Source organism: Eupeodes corollae, chromosome 3 (assembly GCF_945859685.1).
Source record: "Eupeodes corollae chromosome 3, idEupCoro1.1, whole genome shotgun sequence".
Lineage (NCBI taxonomy): Eukaryota > Metazoa > Arthropoda > Insecta > Diptera > Syrphidae > Eupeodes > Eupeodes corollae.
In genome coordinates this window covers 99,396,104-99,415,742 of record NC_079149.1, presented here as the reverse complement: position 1 = coordinate 99,415,742, position 19,639 = coordinate 99,396,104, and the positions used below count along the sequence as shown (strand labels likewise).

Genomic DNA, 19,639 nt, shown 5'->3' with positions numbered 1-19,639 from the left:
CTGAGACCCGTAGATGAAAAGAAAAAAGGAATTTATCATATATACTGATGTTTGAATTTTTTTTATAGAGTTTTTTTAGAATAACATTTTTTTTTAATTAAATTGCTGGTGAACGCTAAGAATTTTATAGGTTTAATTAGATAAGTAGCAAGTGATTAGTATTCTTCAGTAAAAGAGTATTAGAAACAAGAGTACTTACATTTGTGTTTCGTTATATGTTTAAAAGAATAAAATTATAATTAGATTCAGATAAGAATTTTGTTAACTGATTGAGTATTAATAGAGCCTACAACTCATTCAATATAATGGGTCGCCCAAAGAACAGTCAAAATTCACAAAATACTCGAAGTAATAGTAAGCAACGTGCACTTCTGACTGACGATAACCCGATCGAGGTCGAACAAATTGTTACCGAACCTGTAGCGACAGGGTCAGTCAATAGCGAAACCGTAGGTCAAAATTATTCCGATGGGGTTGGTCAAACTAGTCGTCCACGAACTTCAAGCCATAGGGACAATGACAACTCCAAAGAGGGTGAACATTTCGAAGCATACGTCAAGGAAGTTGTTACCGCGACGGTGGGACTTAATCGCACAGAAGATCAACGCTTTATAAGGGAAGAATTAGAACGAACCCAAGCTGAGTTATTACGACAAGTTAGATCAATAGTGAGGGAAACTCTTTCTAATATCACACCAGCTGTGACTTCAAATCCACAGAATGCTCGAACTTTGCTTAACATGAACACCCCTATCGAAAGAGTGACTGATTGTATTTCACAACGACCCAACTTAAATAATCCTTCCGATAATATTAACCCGACAAATGAACCAGGCGTTCATCCTGTAGATATGGCCCGTGGTTCGAACGTGGATAACTTTCTAGCTCAATTAAGCAACTTAAATTTAAACGTGTCTCCTCCGTCTGCCAGTCAAGTCAACCCAACACCTTCGGCAACTTCGACATTACGATTTCCACCCTATCACAAGTGGGGAATTAAATTTAATAGTAAGAACATGACAGTCGATGATTTTTTGTTTCGACTCGAACGAGTTAAAGATAGTTACAACGTAAGTTGGTCAGAGGTTGTCCAAAATTTTCATCATTTCGTAAGTGATAGTGCAATGACATGGTTTTGGACATTTATAAAGAGTAATCCAACTAGTAATTGGGCAACTTTGCGATTAGCTTTAATCGAACAATACCGAAGTCTTGAGACGGACTCGGAATTATACAGAAAAATGTCAGATCGCAAACAATTGCCACAAGAGACTTTTGACAGCTTTTACGATGATTTAATACAAATCAATTCGAGATTACGAATACCTAAAAGTGTTAAAGAAATAATTGAACTAATAAAACTAAATGTGCGTCGCAGAATTGGGGAGCTTTTAGTGACCTTTAGTACACATAGTTTACCAGAGATGGTCTATGTGTGCAGGACTATTGAAAAGTTTTTGAATGGAAGTGAACCTGCCAAAACTAAGTATACCTCCAATGCCCAATTGCAACAACCACGGCGACAAATTAACGAGATAGATACGAACACAGATAATTTTAGCTATCCCAAACCAGTAGTTGAGGCCTACCATAGGGAAGCCAACACACTGAAGTGTTGGAATTGCAAAGTTGAGGGACATTCTTTTAGAGAATGCGAAAGTCCTAAACGGAATTTGTTTTGTTTTCGTTGCGGACGAGAAAATGTTATCACTCCCAAATGCGAAAAATGTTCGGAAAACCGGATATCGGGCAACCCTGTGACCGGGGGGAAGTGCCCGAAGTCCGAAAATCCGGGATATTAGAACCTAATTTGAACAAAATAATCCTTCTACGACATTCCCCTGAAGAAAAAATTTACATAGAAAAATGTCGTAATAATTTTAAAGAAAATGATACCGTCAAACCTATTATACCAAGAAGGTCAATTCACGAACGTATCAAAGATTATTACGAGGCAAGGAAAAGGATCGTTACCTTCTCCTCAGCTTCGGACAAAGTGAGAAAATTGAGAGACAAAATGAAAAAAAAGAAAGAATTACATCGCATAGTCGCAGCCACAACCTTAGATTGTTCTGAAGACGATCCCCGACCTTATGTCACCGTAGAAATATTTGGTACAAAGATCCGTGGCTTACTTGATTCAGGAGCAAGTCTGAGTTGCCTTGGTGTAGGTTCTCTAGAGTTTCTAAAAGAAAATCAAATTTCTTTTAGAAAGTTCTCGTCATTTATCTCCACCGCGGACGGACAGAGACAATCGATTGTTGGTATGGTTACGGCCCAAATCCATTACAAAGGCAAAGTCGGTGTCATGGATTTGTTTATCGTTCCATCCCTGACCCAGCAACTATATCTAGGTGTAGACTTCTGGAGACTTTTCCAGATAGCTCCTAACCTAATTTCTGAAATCTCACTTAACACTGAAATAGTAAATAAAATGGACACGGCGACCAAGATTGATCTAAACGAACAAGAGCATGATAGACTCCGCGAGACTATCGCACGTTTTCCGTCTTTTACCACAAAAGGCCTAGGAAAGACCAACTTAGTAGAACACTTTATTGATACGGGAGATGCAACACCTATAAAGCAACGACATTATCCCATATCTCCAGCGATACAAGCCCTGGTGTATGAGGAATTGGATCGCATGCTTTCTTTGGGGGTCATCGAAGAAAGTTCCAGCGCATGGAGTTCTCCCGTCGTTTTAGTACGAAAACCTGGGAAAAACCGCCTGTGCTTGGACTTTCGGAAGGTGAACCTAGTAACAAAGAAAAATGCGAGTCCGATTGCTCATATAGAGGGACTGTTAGCCCGTCTCTCAGAAACACACTTTATCTCAAGTGTGGATTTGAAAGATGCGTACTGGCAGATACCGCTGGAGCAAAGTTCTTGGGAGAAGACGGCTTTTACCGTTCCAGGAAGACCATTGTATCAATTTAAAGTAATGCCTTTCGGTCTTTCCAACGCAGCGCAAACTCTGACTTATCTAATGAACTTAGTAGTTCCTACAGAATTACGTGACCAAGTCTTCGTTTATCTGGACGATTTACTTGTCATATCGAAGAACTTTGAAGAGCACATCAGAATTTTAGAAGTTATTGGGAAAAGGTTACTTGAAGCTGGTTTGACGATAAACGTCAAAAAATCAAAATTCTGCTTCAAAGAACTCCAGTACCTAGGGTATGTAGTCGGTCAGGGTTGTTTAAAACCTGACCCGGCCAAAGTTTCGGCAATTCTCGAGTTTCCAGTGCCTAAAACGATGAAACAAGTTCGAAGATTTCTCGGTATGGCAGGGTGGTATCGTAGATTTGTGAACAACTTTTCGACTCTCGCTGCTCCGTTGACAGACACTTTAAAAAAAGGTAAAAAGTTTAACTTCGATAAAGAAGCAGAAACAGCTTTTGAAGCGATTAAAACTGCTCTTACGTCTGATCTGGTTCTCACAAACCCAGATTTTTCAAAAGAATTTATCATTTTGTGTGATGCGTCAGCATCAGGGATAGGATGCGTGTTATGTCAGAAGGATGAAAAAGGAAACGAACGACCGATTTATTATTTCTCACAAAAGCTAAATTCGGCTCAGCGTAACTACTCAGTTACGGAACGAGAATGTTTGGCAGCCGTGAAAGGGATTCAAAAATTCCGTCCGTATGTAGAAGGCTATAGATTTACAGTGGTGACAGATCATTCTAGCCTGAAGTGGTTGATGAGTCTGCGAGATCCAACGGGGAGGTTAGCACGCTGGAGTCTCAAACTGCAAGGGTTCGATTTTGGCATCGAACACCGGAAGGGTACTCTGAATGTAGTGCCAGATGCTCTTTCCCGAGTTTATGAGGTAGAGACACTGCATTCAGCAGTTTGTCCACCGGAGTCTATGTCAACGAACGTCGATGTTCTTCATATTGATTTGGAAGATCCGAGTTTCAAGTCGGACGAGTATCTCCAAATCATCGATCATATCGGACAAAACAAAGACCAGCTACCTGACCTTCAAGTTTCGGACGGTTTCGTATACAAGAAGGTCAGGCATTGCACAGGCAATCCACTTCGAGACGATTTAGTCTGGAAGATATGGGTTCCAGCGGCGCTGACAAACCGTTTGATCTCGTTGGCTCATTGCCCACCCAGAGCTTCACACGGCGGTATTACTAAGACTCTCTACAAGTTGCGACAACAATTTTTCTGGCCAAACATGGCATCTCACGTCAGACAGTTCATTGAAAATTGCGAAGTGTGCAAAACAACTAAAGCTCCTAATATTACTCTTAGAGCTGAAATGGGGAAATCTTTTTCTGTCGATCGACCATTTCAACACCTGTATATAGATTTCTTGGGTCCTTACCCTAGGTCCAAAGCCGGAAATACTCAAATATTTATCGTACTTGACCAGCTGACAAAATTCGTGTTAATTAAACCAATCCGAAAAGCTAACGCAACATCAGTTATAAAATTTTTGCAAGAAGATGTATTCTTAATTTTCGGAGTTCCTGAAAGTATCCTTTCTGACAATGGTAGCCAATTTATAGGGAAGGAATTTTCTAAAATGACTAAAATATATGGAATAACGCATTACCGAACCGCGGTATATTCACCGCAGGCGAACGCGAGCGAGCGAGTAAATCGCTCAATCCTCGCGGCAATACGCGCTTATGTAGACCCTGGACAGACTAATTGGGATTTGAACCTATCTTCGATTGGAAGCGCTTTACGCTCGACAATACATTCAGCTATCGGCATGTCCCCGTACGAAGCCTTGTTCGGGCATCGTATTATCGAACACGGGTCTGATTATAGACTTTTACGTAAGCTTGGCGGACTGAACCACTCGGAAATAGATTGGCTCCCTAAAGTTGCTAGAATGAACGTTTTACACACGTATCTGAAAGCAGCCTTAGAGCGGTCACACGAGTCTTATGAAAAAACGTATAACCTGCGGAGTAGGGTGGTTTCATATAAAGTGGGAGACGTACTCTACAAACGTAATTTCGTCTTGAGTGATGCAACCAAACATCTCAATGCTAAGCTCAGACCCAAATTTGTTAAAGTTACTGTTTGTAAGATAATTGGAAATAACTTGTATGAGGTTTTAGACTCAAAAGGTCATAAAACGATAGCACATTCAAAAGATTTAAGAAAATAAACCAAATCATCATAATTTTTTTTTAAGTTTTTACTTAGCCCGGCTTCCTCAGCTGAACATGAGACTCTGTTGATATAACATATGTAAAAATATTTATTTGTTCTCTTCATATCCTTTTCATAACAGGAAGCCTGTCATCAAAAGGATATGCTTTGTAGGAAACGGTCTCATTACTACCAACCGCTTATTTACTTTACCATTAAGTAAATAAAACCAAAACAGAAAATTTTTCCAACTTATTGACAATTTTTTTTATACAAAAAAAAAATTGTTTATTTCTTATAAGACAGGAATATAACATCTCATATAATCCATAAAAAAAAAAAATAAAACAAAACTATAGTACAAACATTCCAATAAGAATAATGACTTTCGACAAAAATCGTATTCATGTTGCTCATTTGAACACAACGCAAACTTGCGCATGAAGCTTAAACCAATATGTCATAGGTATAAAGTTTAAGAGAGTTTTGACGTTTGAGAAAAATAAACCAATGTTCCGAGCCGTCCCGTACCAAATTACCATTGGTATCCGGCTTCGTTTAGATTCCTCGTGTACCACTGTAAAAGAAATTCTGAATTGCAAGCTCTCGTGGTGTAAAAGTGCACTTAACCAATTCTTTTACCCTCCAGACGTCAACCGAGTTAGTTTTTTCTTCCATCGATCAGTGTGCTAGATACAAAAAAAAAGTTAAAGCAAAGTAAAATAAAGAAAAGTAAAATAAATTAAAAGAAAAAAAGAGTAAACTAGAAAACGAAAGAAAACTAAAGCCAAATCCAAAAAAAAAAAAAAAAAAAAAACGAAAAAGACAACAAGACATAAAGGATAAATCATCCCCCAAAAATCAAAAAAAAAGGTACGTACTTAATAGGATACATTCTTGTAGTATCACCTAAAAAATTGATTTCGTGTAGGAACTCGAATTTGAGTCCTAGACCGAGGTGTGAAAGGAAAACCTCGCGGTCTTGTCCTGCAGAGGCACTAAATTTCCACCACGAAACCTGAATTTCAGAAAGAAAAGGTAATTTGTCAAAAATTCAGAGTTCAAAAGCGATAAGTTATTCGTTATCCCTTTAGGATTCTGAGCAGTGAACCAGCTTGTCCTTCACCATCAGAGAGAAAACGAATTTGGATCCGTGCAAAAGATTCAAAAAGAAAAATTCGTCTCACAAATAATCTGAAGACAACTTCAACTTCACCAACTTTACGTCAAACACAGTTTTGACCTGATCAATTGTCCCAAATAGGGATTTATCCAATAAGAAGTCTTTCGCACTTCGGGCCATCAAGTGGCACCAACGTGGGAGAATCTCTTGGACTTCGGGGGATACAATTCTTTTCGGCCACAGTTGTCACAGTCAGTGCATCAGTTAAAATTAATAATAATTATAAAAGTGCTAAAAAAAAAAAAAAGAAAAACAAAAGGATAGAAGAATTTAGGCAGGAAAGAAAGTTAAAAAAAAGGAAGATAAAAGTACCTAAGAAGGAAAGACCTAGGGAAATTAAAGAAATTAAGTGGGAGTTAAGAAAACTAAAGACCGTTAAATAATATTAGAAAATAGTTCTGAAAAGGATGTAATTAAAAAAAAAAAAAAAAAGATTTTAAGAAAATAGTTATATTAATAGAAGAAGATAAAAAAAAAGGTAAAACTACTTATTCGATCGCCTATTCTGAAAAAAAAGAAGAAAACAGAAAAGGAATAAAACTAGAAAATTAGATTTAGGATTAAGAAAAGGATCTAGCAGAAAAGTTAGAGACAAAAAAAAATAGAAAAGGATGATAGTGATAGTTGAAAATTACCACGAAATATAAAAAAAAAAATATATACATATGTAAAGGAATAAAAATAATAGTTTTGCTTCAGAGAAATAATTTTCGCTTCAATGAAATAATTTTTTTTGACAAAGGTAAAAAGGATTGAAATGAAATTTTGATTAAGGAAACGAATAAGAATAAGTGATTTTTGAAGATCAAAAAAAAAAACATAAAAATGAATAAAAGTTAAAGTTAAAGTTTTCTTCTTGATATCCTTCAATGCCCGAGTAACTTAATTTAATTCAATCGACGTCTAGCTAATCATATGATCAAAATGCTGTGCACAACATTCAGGATCAATGGTAAGTCAATTTTTATTCACCTATATTATTATTGATACAAATCATATAAATTAGACTTATGAAATCTACAAAATAAAAAAAAAAAAAATTATGAAATAAAATAGATACGAGTTTGTTCGGTTGAGTTTGGGGATATCGGGAACGGAATTGATTGACAGGATCTATTAAAAAAAAGGAAGTAAATAATTTTCAATATTTGTTGTATTTAAATAATCATTCGGTAGTACTTACCTGATTTTTCTGATGTATGGCGATGAGATTTAAAAAAAATAATTTTTTTGATAATAATAGTTTTAAGAAACACTTACAAAAATAACCAAGTGAAATAAATTTGTTAATTCATGAAAAATTTAAATGAAAGATAATCATTTTTTTTTTTTTGGATTATTAATTGAAAAATTGAAAAATAGTATGGAGTTTTAAAAGAAAATTAGGGAAGTGGGTGTGCGGAAAGTGAAGGGTAGAATGAGGTCTCTGAGAGTATATTAGGGGGAGTCTGTGACTTTCCCTTTTCAATAAAGGGCTGTTACAACGATTAGTGGAGCGCGTAATGGCGTAGGAGTATTTCAGAGGTTTGTATCTTCGAAATACTTTATAGGGTGGGTTATGATAAGCTCCGAGGACATGAACATCTATGTCCTCCTCTAAGAAGATGTCGTGCAAAAAGAGGAAGTTTTGAAATATCGGTAGCTATAATTCGGGTCCCTCTTCTTAAAAAGATGGCAAATTTTACAATCGATTACCAACTCAGATTAAGGCTTGAAGAAAGTAACCTCGTCCCTTAGCGAGTAACAAGATCCCCCCCATCGACGAGCTAAGCATGGCAACCAGCAAGCCTTAGGTTACCAGAGCTTTGGGACACCACTAATGACTCCTGCCTGGACGGGCCGAATGGGTCTGTAAACATCGGTACTAAAGGTGGGGAAAGTCGTTAGTGGAAAAACTTTTAGAAGAAAGAGAGCGCGTATAAATTTAGTTTGTTGTGGGATCGGTCTTAATCTCGAACAGAGCAAAAGTCGGTTTCTGAGTCCTTTTTGGTTTTAAGAACCAAGGATATTACTGTTCTCTCATTTCCTTCGTAAGTGAATGGTTGTGTGTATGCCAATACGCATACAAAATACTAGGCCAGTTTAAGGAAAAAAGTTTTTACCGTTACAAAATACCGAATCGTGTTAACAGCTGCCCTTACGATGCCTTGAAGCTGCGGTTTTGCCCTTTTGGTTTTTTTTTGTGTGAAGAAGCGATTCAAGGCCAAAGTAACTGCAAGCAATAACTGAGGAAGGACTCACTAATTCGATGACGAATCGAATTCCGTTGTTAGACAAAGAATGTATTCTCAGCATCGTTTGTCCAATCCTGAGAAAAGGAGACCCTCTGATCCGTGCCAACTACAGAGGCATCATTCTCCTAAAGCATGCTTAAAAGATCATTTCTTCCGTATTATGTAAACGTCTGAAGCTGTTCGTCAAAAAACCTGACAAATCCATACCAGTTTAGCTTCAGGCCAAAAAAGTCGACCATTGACTAAATAATAACATTACGGTAGATCTTAGGAAAAAGGCCATGAACTTCAGGTCGATACTCACTATCTCTTTCTTGATTTCAACTATACAAATCAATTTCTAGTTTTGGAATCCTTGTCTGTGGGTGCCGAATGATGATGGAGAGTGCACGTTGCTCCATCAAGGTTGGAAAAAATATCACCTAAGCTTTTGATGTCAAAAAAAATTCAGACAAGGCGATATACGGTTATGTGACTTCTAGACTTCTGGACTGGATTGTGCAAAACTCAAGCGTCCACACTAGAGGAACAGTTTTTCAAAGGTTCGTCCAATTACTCGAATACGACGATTATATTGACATAATTGGAAGATCAAAGCGTGATATCAAAGTTGAGAAATTAACCTGCATTCAGAAAAAAAAACAATACAAGCGCTTAAAAATCTGACAATGACTCTTCAAAACCACTGCTTCTTTCCACTCTAAAGACAATTGAGAATTAAATTCCTTTCCCGAGCAAAAAAAAGTCATCATTATCCCGGTTTTTATTTGAGGACCTCATCCTATTAAGCTGAGTCCAATCTGGCTAGTGGGTTGTTGCCCTTATGTAAGCAAGTAATCCCTGTGAGTCAGATGTCAAAATGCGATACCAGTGTAGGCAATTGCAAAACGGTGTGTTCCAAGACAAAATAAAAATTGCAGGATAGCGAATCTTACTGACAGCATTAATGGAAAAAGTTTGATAGAACACATTTCGCCCTTAAAACCTAAACACATTCTTTATTGAAAGAACTTGACTTTTTTTGATCTCCTTACTAAGTAGATTATTGTTTTTTTGGCATTCCATAAATAGTAAAGTAGACAATTTCCAAGAAAACCCATCGGCAATAGCAAGATTTTTGTATTTAAAGATTGATACAGCTGAAAGAAGACCTGTCAATTTCCAAGAATGTCGTATGTGGTCGAGAACGAGACTTAAAAATTCTGGGACATCTTTTCTTTAAGACTAAATTAAAGTCTTAGATGCTTTAAAGAAAATCATAATATACAATATAAATTTTTTTTTTAAACAAGCAAAGCTTAAATTTCTGAACTAAGGGTAACAAAAGGAAGCACCATGTTTTCAAAGTTTTTGAAACAATTCCAATTTTTTAAATGGAAAATATTTGTATTTTTTCGACGTTTTAAAGTCCTTGATAAACTTTGAATGAAACGGTAAGAAAACATCTGGAAATTGAGATTCTATGAAAAAAAGTTAATTTAACAATTGCAGCTTTGACATAAAATATAAACTTCAAGAAGGGGTTTTGTTCGTAGACTACTACATTAACATGTTGTGTTAAAGCAAGCTTAAAGCAAGCTTCAATTTTTATATACCTGAATCGAGTTGAAATGAGCTTGATTCGACTCGATTCCGATCGGGGATTGGAGTCGAGTCAAAATTTGTGAAGAAAAACCTGTGTGGTGGAGTTGGTTTCCCAGATAATGGTCTGTTTATTTGCATGTTTGTGTAAAACAAATATAGTTTTGTTTTAATCAAATTAAAAAAAAATGGTTCATGGAGTAAGTAGCATATTCTTACGTGCTGCTGAACTATTCAGCTTTTCATTGTTTAACACGATTCAAACTATCACAATTTCTCTTCATAGGAAACATCAAAACATCATTTTTTGCATTTTGGAAAGTGCTGTCAAACTTAATCATTTTTTAAATCTTCTTGTGTGGTAGAAACATCAAAAGATTTATTTAATCTAAGCTTGCAAAATAAGCCCAGTTAGTCCAATTTTATTAACTATACTAAATATTGTCAACACTAACAGATTGATTTGTTCCCCAATTGAAAACACATGAAAATAAATGCGCAACTACTCAACGAACACAGCCATCGAGATACAAATGCAATATTAATCGTACCGACATTTGAAAACGAAATCAAGTAAGATCGAAACTCGTATAAATGTCAAAACCCATCCGTAGTAAGATTCTTCTTTAACTTTTATCGGTAGTATTCGTACTGCGGATATTGTTTTCGTTATTCTTGTAAAACCCTACTACACTATTGATAGATTTTCCAAAAAAAAACTACCCTATTTTACGCCCTAAATTATATGCATACCAACATTAATATAAATCCACCAATGTTTTTCTTTTGGTATAGAGAATTACAAAGAGGCCTTAGGCTCATCTAAAATGATTGTCTTAAATCAATCAATATAGCATGGACCATGATGAATTTATTAAGCCAACAAATGCAAACATTAATTCACTATACCTCCATCACCTGGATTTATGGATTAAATTCAATGATTGCTGTCCTGGTATTTCTGTCTTCTGTACACAAAACCTTCTCCCTTTTGTAGCTTGTATAGGTATATAATATTTAAACGAATTAGAAGGATGAAATAAAACATTGTGGGGCTTTTGTGTAAAACACAAACTAATCTATGTTTATGGTACGAGTACATCTTTTATAGATATGCCCAACCTGTTCTAATGAAATAGATACAAGATATCTACAAAATTCCAATTAAGGATTCCTTTATTTTATATTTATATTTGAAACTATAGAAAGCTACATATTTGTAAAGATACCTTAACAATATTTTTGTAAATTAAATTCAAAGTGCAAATATTTATCTATCAAGTTTTTCTTCGAAATCCTAGAACTTATAGAATTGTTAAGGATTTAAAGGTGAAGGACTATAGTAAGTGAAATATACATATGTGACTTAACAGATTCAAAAACAAACAAACAAGGATATATTTTTACTGGACAAACAAACCATGACGAAGGATTAAGATGTAGATAAAGTGAAAAAAATTGTTTCACTATAGTGTTGGCATAGAAATTAATTCTGTGTGGTGCTGAAGCCCAAACTGAACTATAAAACCTCTAGTGTACGTGATGTGAATCTTGAATTAAAGATTTTTCTCTTTGAGATAAACATATTTAGTCAAAGTATAGAAAAAAGTGTAGGTAATCGTTTTGAATCATGGGCAAGAAGACGAAAACCGTAATATATTTCCCATTTTTGGTAGGTATTATGAACGACCCGATTATCTGACAGTTCATTAAATGTTGGAAAAAGTTTTTGAAGCTTTAATGATAATGAGCTAAGACACAGGTTGTTAACTTCAGAAGTTTAGGGGAACTTTTTTTTGTACACCTAAGGCTTATTGACTTTAATAAATATCAAGGAAAATGTTACAAGAAAATAGACGCCCCTTATTCAAAGTTGTAAGACATTTTTATTAAGGAAGAGTTTTTCGATGGAATTTCAGTGAAGGGACGAATATTCAATGAATAATACGTTTGCAACCAGCCTTAAAGATAATGATATCGGAATCGATCAATTGACTTCTGTATACAGGGGAGCTATCTGGAGGTGTATTTTACAATCATAGATTATTTTGACACTGACAGCTGTGTCTCGTTCCAAATTTTGACAGGAAGTCAAGTGATTTGTTTTTACAGTATCCACTTTAATAAATGTCCAAAACTATTATCGTAGCATTTTAGCGATGTAGTCAAAGATTAATATCATTTATAGCCTATTTTTTAAGCTAATTGTAAAGGATTTTAAAATCTTACTATTTGTTAATATTTTGCTAAGATGAAATCCCGTAATGGCCACTTTAACTTTTATCAATTTTCAATTCATATGTTATATGTTACTTGAAAGATCAACTCTTTCTGTGTTTTTATTTTAATTTGTGAGCAATAATTGTTTTTTTTTTTTATTAATAAAAAGTTTCCGGAAGACTAAGAATTAAGCCTTGGCCTCATGAAGAACAACGTAATGTTTTGAACTCGGAGCAAATCCTTTCGATATGGAGAATATTAATCTAGGCATATACATACATATTTGACAAGGTAACAGTTCCGTTCTAAGTTTAGCACTGGAGGCAGATCTATTGAAGTTTTCGCCCTTAGTATCAGCGTTCGGTCAATTTCGGTTCTTTGCACTTGATGCTGATTTATTAGCTCACAGGCCTTTTCAAAGTCAAAAATTGTATTTCAAAATATAGATAGGCAATTTAAAACAATCATAATTGCTGCACAGTTTTAAAAATTAAATCTTAAATTGTCCTTTTAAATTGAGTGGAATAATGTTTTTCTAAAATAATCAACATTTTAATAACATAAATATTTAAAGAAACACATTTATTTTTCTGCCTCCGAATGTATTTATTAACTTTTTATTAAATTATTGACAACTTAGAATTTAATTTGTGAACGCACCCTTGCACGAACTGTCACTGTTGTTGAGACTTGTTAAGTTAAGCCCAAATAAAACGAAAAGAAAAAAATTGGTTAGTTTATATTAAATTGATAAATATATAGAAAATATCAAAATTCCTACTTTGTAAAATGTTAAACGCTTAACAATTAATTTGTATTTTGTGCCATTGATTTTTTTTTTTAATTCAGAAGAATTGTTGATTGGAGAAACTCTTTTTTAATAGGCTTTTCACACCAAGTAAAAAAACCCGTTTTTCGCGAAATTATCGTTTTTTTCGCCGAAAACCTACATCGAAAACTCAAGTTTTCCCATACATTTTTGGTAAACCACGAGTTTTCATAAGCCACAAGTTTTATATAAAACCTATCCACAACTAGTAGCAATTCAAAGTTGAACTAAACAAACAAACCTTTCGAAACATTCAGCTCTCAAATTAATGTAAACAAAACAGCTGATGGCTGCTGTCAAAACAAATATTTCAAAAAAAGAAGCTTTGGGGGAGCTGCGTGGCAACAGAAAAAATTGCGGAAAAATTTGCCAACGTCGAGAATAAAAGCCCCAGCACTGGCGGTTCTTTTATTGATTCTCCAGAGTTTCAAATGCTTTACTATGTCTACTAGCGTGACGACCCGAAGAACGAGGAAGACTTGCTCATAGTTCGTAATGACGTTTCCAAGGGATGCGTCTTCGAAATCGTTACCAAAAATATGTTCGACGCTTTCGCTTACTACCCGGAGAAAGACTTTCGATAAGTTCATTTGTGGAGGAGAATTAGTATGAAAGAAAATTTCTGGGCTAGGAAAATTTCCACCAAAACATTCCACAATGTGGGAATAGTTGTTCCAGTGAATAAAACCACAACAGTGGGCTATCGCAACTTGATAAACAGCCTGCTAACATCAAGAAGATCCTCAGTGCTTTGGACAAACCAGGCGAGTCCTCAAAGAAAGAAACCAAAGAGATAGTCATGGAGAAATTACAGGCCATTACTACAGCTTCACTGATCGCTTTGGATGAGTGTGATTTTCGAACGAATCTGGAACTAGGAATTGACCTTTTCTGCTCCTGCTATAAGGAAAAACTCGGCATCGATCAGAATCTTTTCAACCATGCCTATAAGTTGCTCGGATGGCCACAATATATGGTGATTCTGAAGGCACACTTGGCCAACATAAGCAATAGTCATAGGATCAGTTTTTGGATTGAATTTGTTGTGAAAGACGAAGAAAATGTTTTAAATAAAATGAATTTTTATTTTAACAGTTTTGTTTGTTTTTGATTCTATAATATGATATTTTCTCTACACAATTAGCTTCTCCTTAGTGAATTGTTTGGATCAGTTGAAGTGAACTAAGAGGATAGCTGCAGCCAAGCGAGCTTGTAGTTCTTGATGGTTCATGTCGTAAGCCCATTCCACCCGTCCCCAGAACTTTAGTTGAAACTCATTTTCTAGACGAGCTAGTGTTAGTGTCAATTTGAATTGGTTAGAATTAATTTTATTTTCACAAATAATTTGAGAAGAACAAAACTTTTTACTTACAAATTTTTTCATCGATGCAAATTTGACAGCCGGTGTTAAAGAAATTTTAATGTCAAATGAAAACGTGTAAATGTTCGGTGTAAACGATTTCGGGTTTTCAAAAACAATTTGCCAATAACCCGGTTTTGGGTTTGGTGTGAAAAGGCTATAAGATAAAGTTCAACAACCATTCGTTACGTCGCTTCTTACCGACATTACGATATTATGTTTTACAAAAAGCGACCTAAGAATTTGTAAAATATAAGCTACAACCTCGTGCTTTGAAAAGAACGTTTTTTTAAGTTTATTAACACTTTTTTTAATTTATAATTTATAAATTTAACAACAGAAGGGAAGACACTGCTGCTACAAAATTTCAATAACAATACCGATGTCAGTTGTCAAAGAGGCACCAAAATAGAAAATGGATTTATTAAAGCATTGCGGTTTACGAGCCGAGGTTACATTTCAAATTGCCTCACAAGAGTAAATTGTGTCTATTTCATTTGTCAAAGTCTTCGCTACCGAACGCTTGCTTGTGGTTTAGCTTTAAGAAAAACTTTTTATAACTTTGCTACAGTCACTAAATTTTTTAGCAGTATTTTAATGTAATTACATTTTTTAATTTTCAAAAACAGGTATTCCAAAAAATGTATCCTAGTTGTGTGTTTCATTCACAATTTACGTTCTGAACTTTCGGAGGTTAAATTCCTTGTAGCCATTTTTAAATGATATCAGCATAAAATTGACTTTTAAGAACAAGGCAATAAATCTCAAAAATATCGGCCTTTGTCGGTGGGTTTTAAAACATCGATATCACTGTTGACAGTTGGGAGTAATTTCTTATCAGGATTTTATGACACTTACAATTTAAAATTTGAAAATCGTATTGCCGTTTTAAACACTTTAATTTCAATCACAACACTGAGGTTGAAAAGATATTTTAAAAATCTTTCTTGGATTTCCAGAGCCCCAAATGTGACAATTCTGTATATTAAGAAGCATATGAGGTAAAAATGGGTCTTATCACAGAAGATGGTTTTTCAATAAAAGTCCGGATTCTTTTTCTGCTAGTAAACATCATTGCTTGTGATCCGTATTTTATTTATTCAAGTTCAAAGGCCTTAACACCTGAGTCCTTATGCGAAATACTGTGTATACTACAGATCAACGAGAAATTAACAATCCTGGGTTTTCGTCAATACTACGGGCTGCTGCTGAAATATTTTCAGGATTTCGATTCGTCATATCAGTTTCTCCCAACATCTGAAATATGTCCACTATGATTACTTGCGACATATTGGCACTATATTCGGCATTTCTCAAAAACGAACCGATATATAATTGTTTTTTAATTTTCTTAAAAAAAAAAGTTTCTTAATTTGGCTTCTTTCAATATTAAAAAAAATATTGTTTAACTGATCAAAAAGGATACCTCCCACAGAGGTTAAGTTTTCTGAGGAACTAATGAATTAATTTCAATAAAAAATAAGAGGCTGGAATTCGACACACACTTATTACTTCCCATCCCGTCTGCCAATTTGTCTTGCTTAAAAGTTTGTATTGGGTTAAAAAAATTGTCAGTTGAATTATTCTTAAACATTTTAAAATCACCAACTGTTTACCAGTGTAAATGTAAAATGTCATTGTGTTATTGGCTTAAATGTACCTATTCTATTATTGTGAATTAATTTGTATTATTTTGTTAACGACTTAACTTGTAACTCATTGTAATTCTTTCCATCGTCATTTATTCTTTTCGATACAAATTTCGTTGTTCATTTTTGTAAAGCTTTGCCGTGGCTATCACGACACAATAAAATTGAATTAATGCCCAGAAGATCATAAAAAGGAGCGTTTTTTGTTAAAAGTGAAAATTATAAATAAAAAGATTAACAAAACTACAGTCCATATTTAAATGGACTTTAAATTTGGTCCTTCGAGCGGGATTTGCAGATTTCATATGTTTAGGGACAGACAACAAGACTACTGCTGGGCAGAGACAGAGGCCCGTGTAAGTATTTAAGAATCAGGGTTGCAGGTTCATGAGGGGTTTCTCCTCTAAAATGCTTTTCATATAAAGAAATAGTTTAGTTTTTAGTCGAAAACAAATTTTTACCAATTTGAGAGATATCAAGAACCGAACATCAGTTTTTACCAAATTTGTGTATAACCTGTCACTTTTAATCATATCACTTATGTAATTTGTAATGACAAGCTCAAGAGAAGTCTCTAATCTGATATTTAAATTGAGTAACTTAATCACTGAAAAAAAAAAAAACAAAACTCAGTCAAAAATAAAACAAAAAGTTAACTTGACATTAAATTAAATTTTGACGTATGTATGAGGTGAATATTCTGACATTTGATGCCAATTGATCACCTGTTGGACCATTTAAAAATATTGTTAGTGGAGTTCATATTTTTATTTGACATATTTTATTTTTACAGCTAGTAGACCAAATTTCATTAGAGTTAATTTATTTTTCGTTTGTTAGATTTCTGGTATACTTTAAAATTTGAAGTCATAAAAATAGCTAAAATATCTATAGGAATAAATTGTACCTACATAATCTACGGTTTTTACAATTTACATTGGGCAAAGTAAATGCATTTAAAAACTTCAAAATATTCCAAAAAGAATTAAAATTTGAGAAAAGTCAAGTGATTCAGCAATTAAAAAATCGAATTTCACTCTTTGTTTACATTCACTTTGACTTTTATGGAACGTATTTGACACAACAAAAAATCTAAAGATATTTGTCAATTTCCGTCCATTTAAATCGATTAAACAAAATGTCAAAGGAATATATGTATGTGCTTAAATGTATTGTAATTTGAATTTAAATGGTTTTCCTCTATTTAACAAATGATATATGTATGTATGCACGCGTGTACCAAAATTCAAATATAAATAAATATAAAAGTGTATTGAAATTCCAAGCCTCGAGTGTATTTATTGCAACTTTTTTTTCTATACATTTTGTACGCGTATTAATTTATACATACGTATATATTTTTTTGGTACAAGTTTTGCATTGAAATATCCTTCAGCAGAAAATTTCATGGCCCCAGGGCCAATACTCTGGATCTGGATGATGTATTCTGTAGTATACAGAAAGACAGAGTTGTGAATTGGTACCATGGCATGGTTTCGGTTCGGATGGTACATCGAACTGGAAATATACATTCGCTCTTTGTCTATTTGCACTTCTCTCCGGGTATGGCATCCGTTTGGAATTTAAGTATCCCAGGACCCAGAATAGCACCAGCATTGTGTATCCTTTTTTGATGCTCTTCTCTATATCATCTCGTTCGTTACCCGTCGCCTCTTCTATAACACAAAATCATCTTCAATCCTCTACAAAACAAAAAACCAAAACTTTCCTTCACCTCTCCCACGTACCTACCACCTATATTTTGCAGCTCTATATACATAAAGGCAAAATCCATTTTATTAATATAATATTTGCCTTTGATTGAGTGCAAAAATGGGTATAGAAAGCAGCTCACTATACTTTTTTACCTACCCAACCCAGTTCCAGTACCAGGGCCATATCTCCTGACGCCCGCCGTGCATGCCGCGCTGCTAGATGCTGGTGATGACTCGGTTTGGTAGTTGTGAATACTTTTTGCTCATATACCTTTTTCCTGTAAACCATTGCCACCTTTTTGGGGTATAAAACGGTACGTGATGCCAAAACGGAGGAGAGAAGAATAAAAATGATGAAAAGCTAATCCTGGAGGACCCCAGAAGGTTACCTTGGTTACGGCCAGGGTTTTCCGAGCTTTCATCTCGTTCTAGTTAAACGTGGGTGGGTATGGTTGATTGTATACATACCTACATATCCTTGTTCACTCATATACACACACAGACAAAACCTTCTTACACACAAGTAGACTGTCCGTGTAAACAATACAATTCAAGCACAACACATACACGCAAAAGTGCCGGGTTTTCCCTTCTCTGTGTGATTGTACGTGTTTGCGTGTGTGTCCTGATTGTTGCTGTTTTTACTTTACTGTTGCTATTTTCCGCTAGTGCCACTTTTACTATTATATTCTATGGGGAAGTTGTGGGGTGTTTTTGTTAGCCTCCTTTCAAACCCCTCCCCCTCTCTATCCGACTTTTCTGTTTTGTAAAGGAAAAAGGACGAAAAAATAGACAACAAGTGAGTGTGCGTTTTTTTGTCGTTGTTGTACCTATAGTAAGGTACCTAACAATAGCTAGAGAGCATCGAAATGGCCAGGCCAAGCCATGCTAGGCTAGGCTAGGGCAGACCAGGGCAGGCTGGGCCATCCACAAGCCACCCAAATTTATACTTGATGCGATGCCCTGAACTCGATTCTTTGTTTGAAATTACAACGAACATTTATTTTAAGGAAATAATAACTTTTGTTTCGTTTTATTTTGTCAAGATACACTTCACTTTTACACACACACACTCATACGCACACTTGTCTATAAACATAGCTGCAAGTACGAGTATAATGCTATGAGGGAGGGGGGAGGGGTTGTTATAAAACCCTATTTTTAGCTTGCCCGAATTTTGTTAAGTATTATTTCATTCGCTTACCTGAGGTCCTTGTGATAGCTAAGATGCATAAAATTGCATCTGAAGTTGGTAATAACCTCTTCTTCTGCTATATATGATGGTTCCACCACCCACTAGCCCCCAGAGCACCCTTATACCTACACCTATACACCCACTACTGTGCCAAAAGTTAGGCCAGGACTTAGAACCTCATCGTTTTTTTTAAGTCTTCTGTTCTTTGCTATAAGCTTGACACAGCAAAACAAAAATGAAGCTAGGAATAATTTTATATGAGCTTCCTTCATCCTTCTCCTAGAATGAGTACTGAGGTACTCTCGTGCAAAGTTACATATAGGTATAGAGACATACATACATATTATAGCCATTTTTCTTTTTTGGCAAAATATAAAGAGGAGGTAAAATGCATTCCTAGGTTTGTGCTTGTGACGCTTGGAATAGATGTCCTTTGTTTCGAATTTATTTATTTTCAGTTCCGTTTTTTTTTAGTTCATATAGAACGGTATACGAACTCAAGTGCAGAGATTGCAGTTCCGTTTTCGAGAAAGGAGAATCCTGTGAGAG

The 19,639-nt window shown here is 35.0% G+C and overlaps 1 protein-coding gene across 1 annotated transcript; it reads left to right on the top strand.

Moving 5' to 3' along the window:
- Positions 1–2,017: 2,017 nt before the first annotated feature.
- LOC129950709 (uncharacterized protein K02A2.6-like) lies at positions 2,018–5,140 on the top strand. The gene has a single exon (XM_056062630.1). The coding sequence runs from the start codon at positions 2,018–2,020 to the stop codon at positions 5,138–5,140; it is 3,123 nt and encodes a 1,040-aa protein (XP_055918605.1).
- Positions 5,141–19,639: the final 14,499 nt, after the last annotated feature.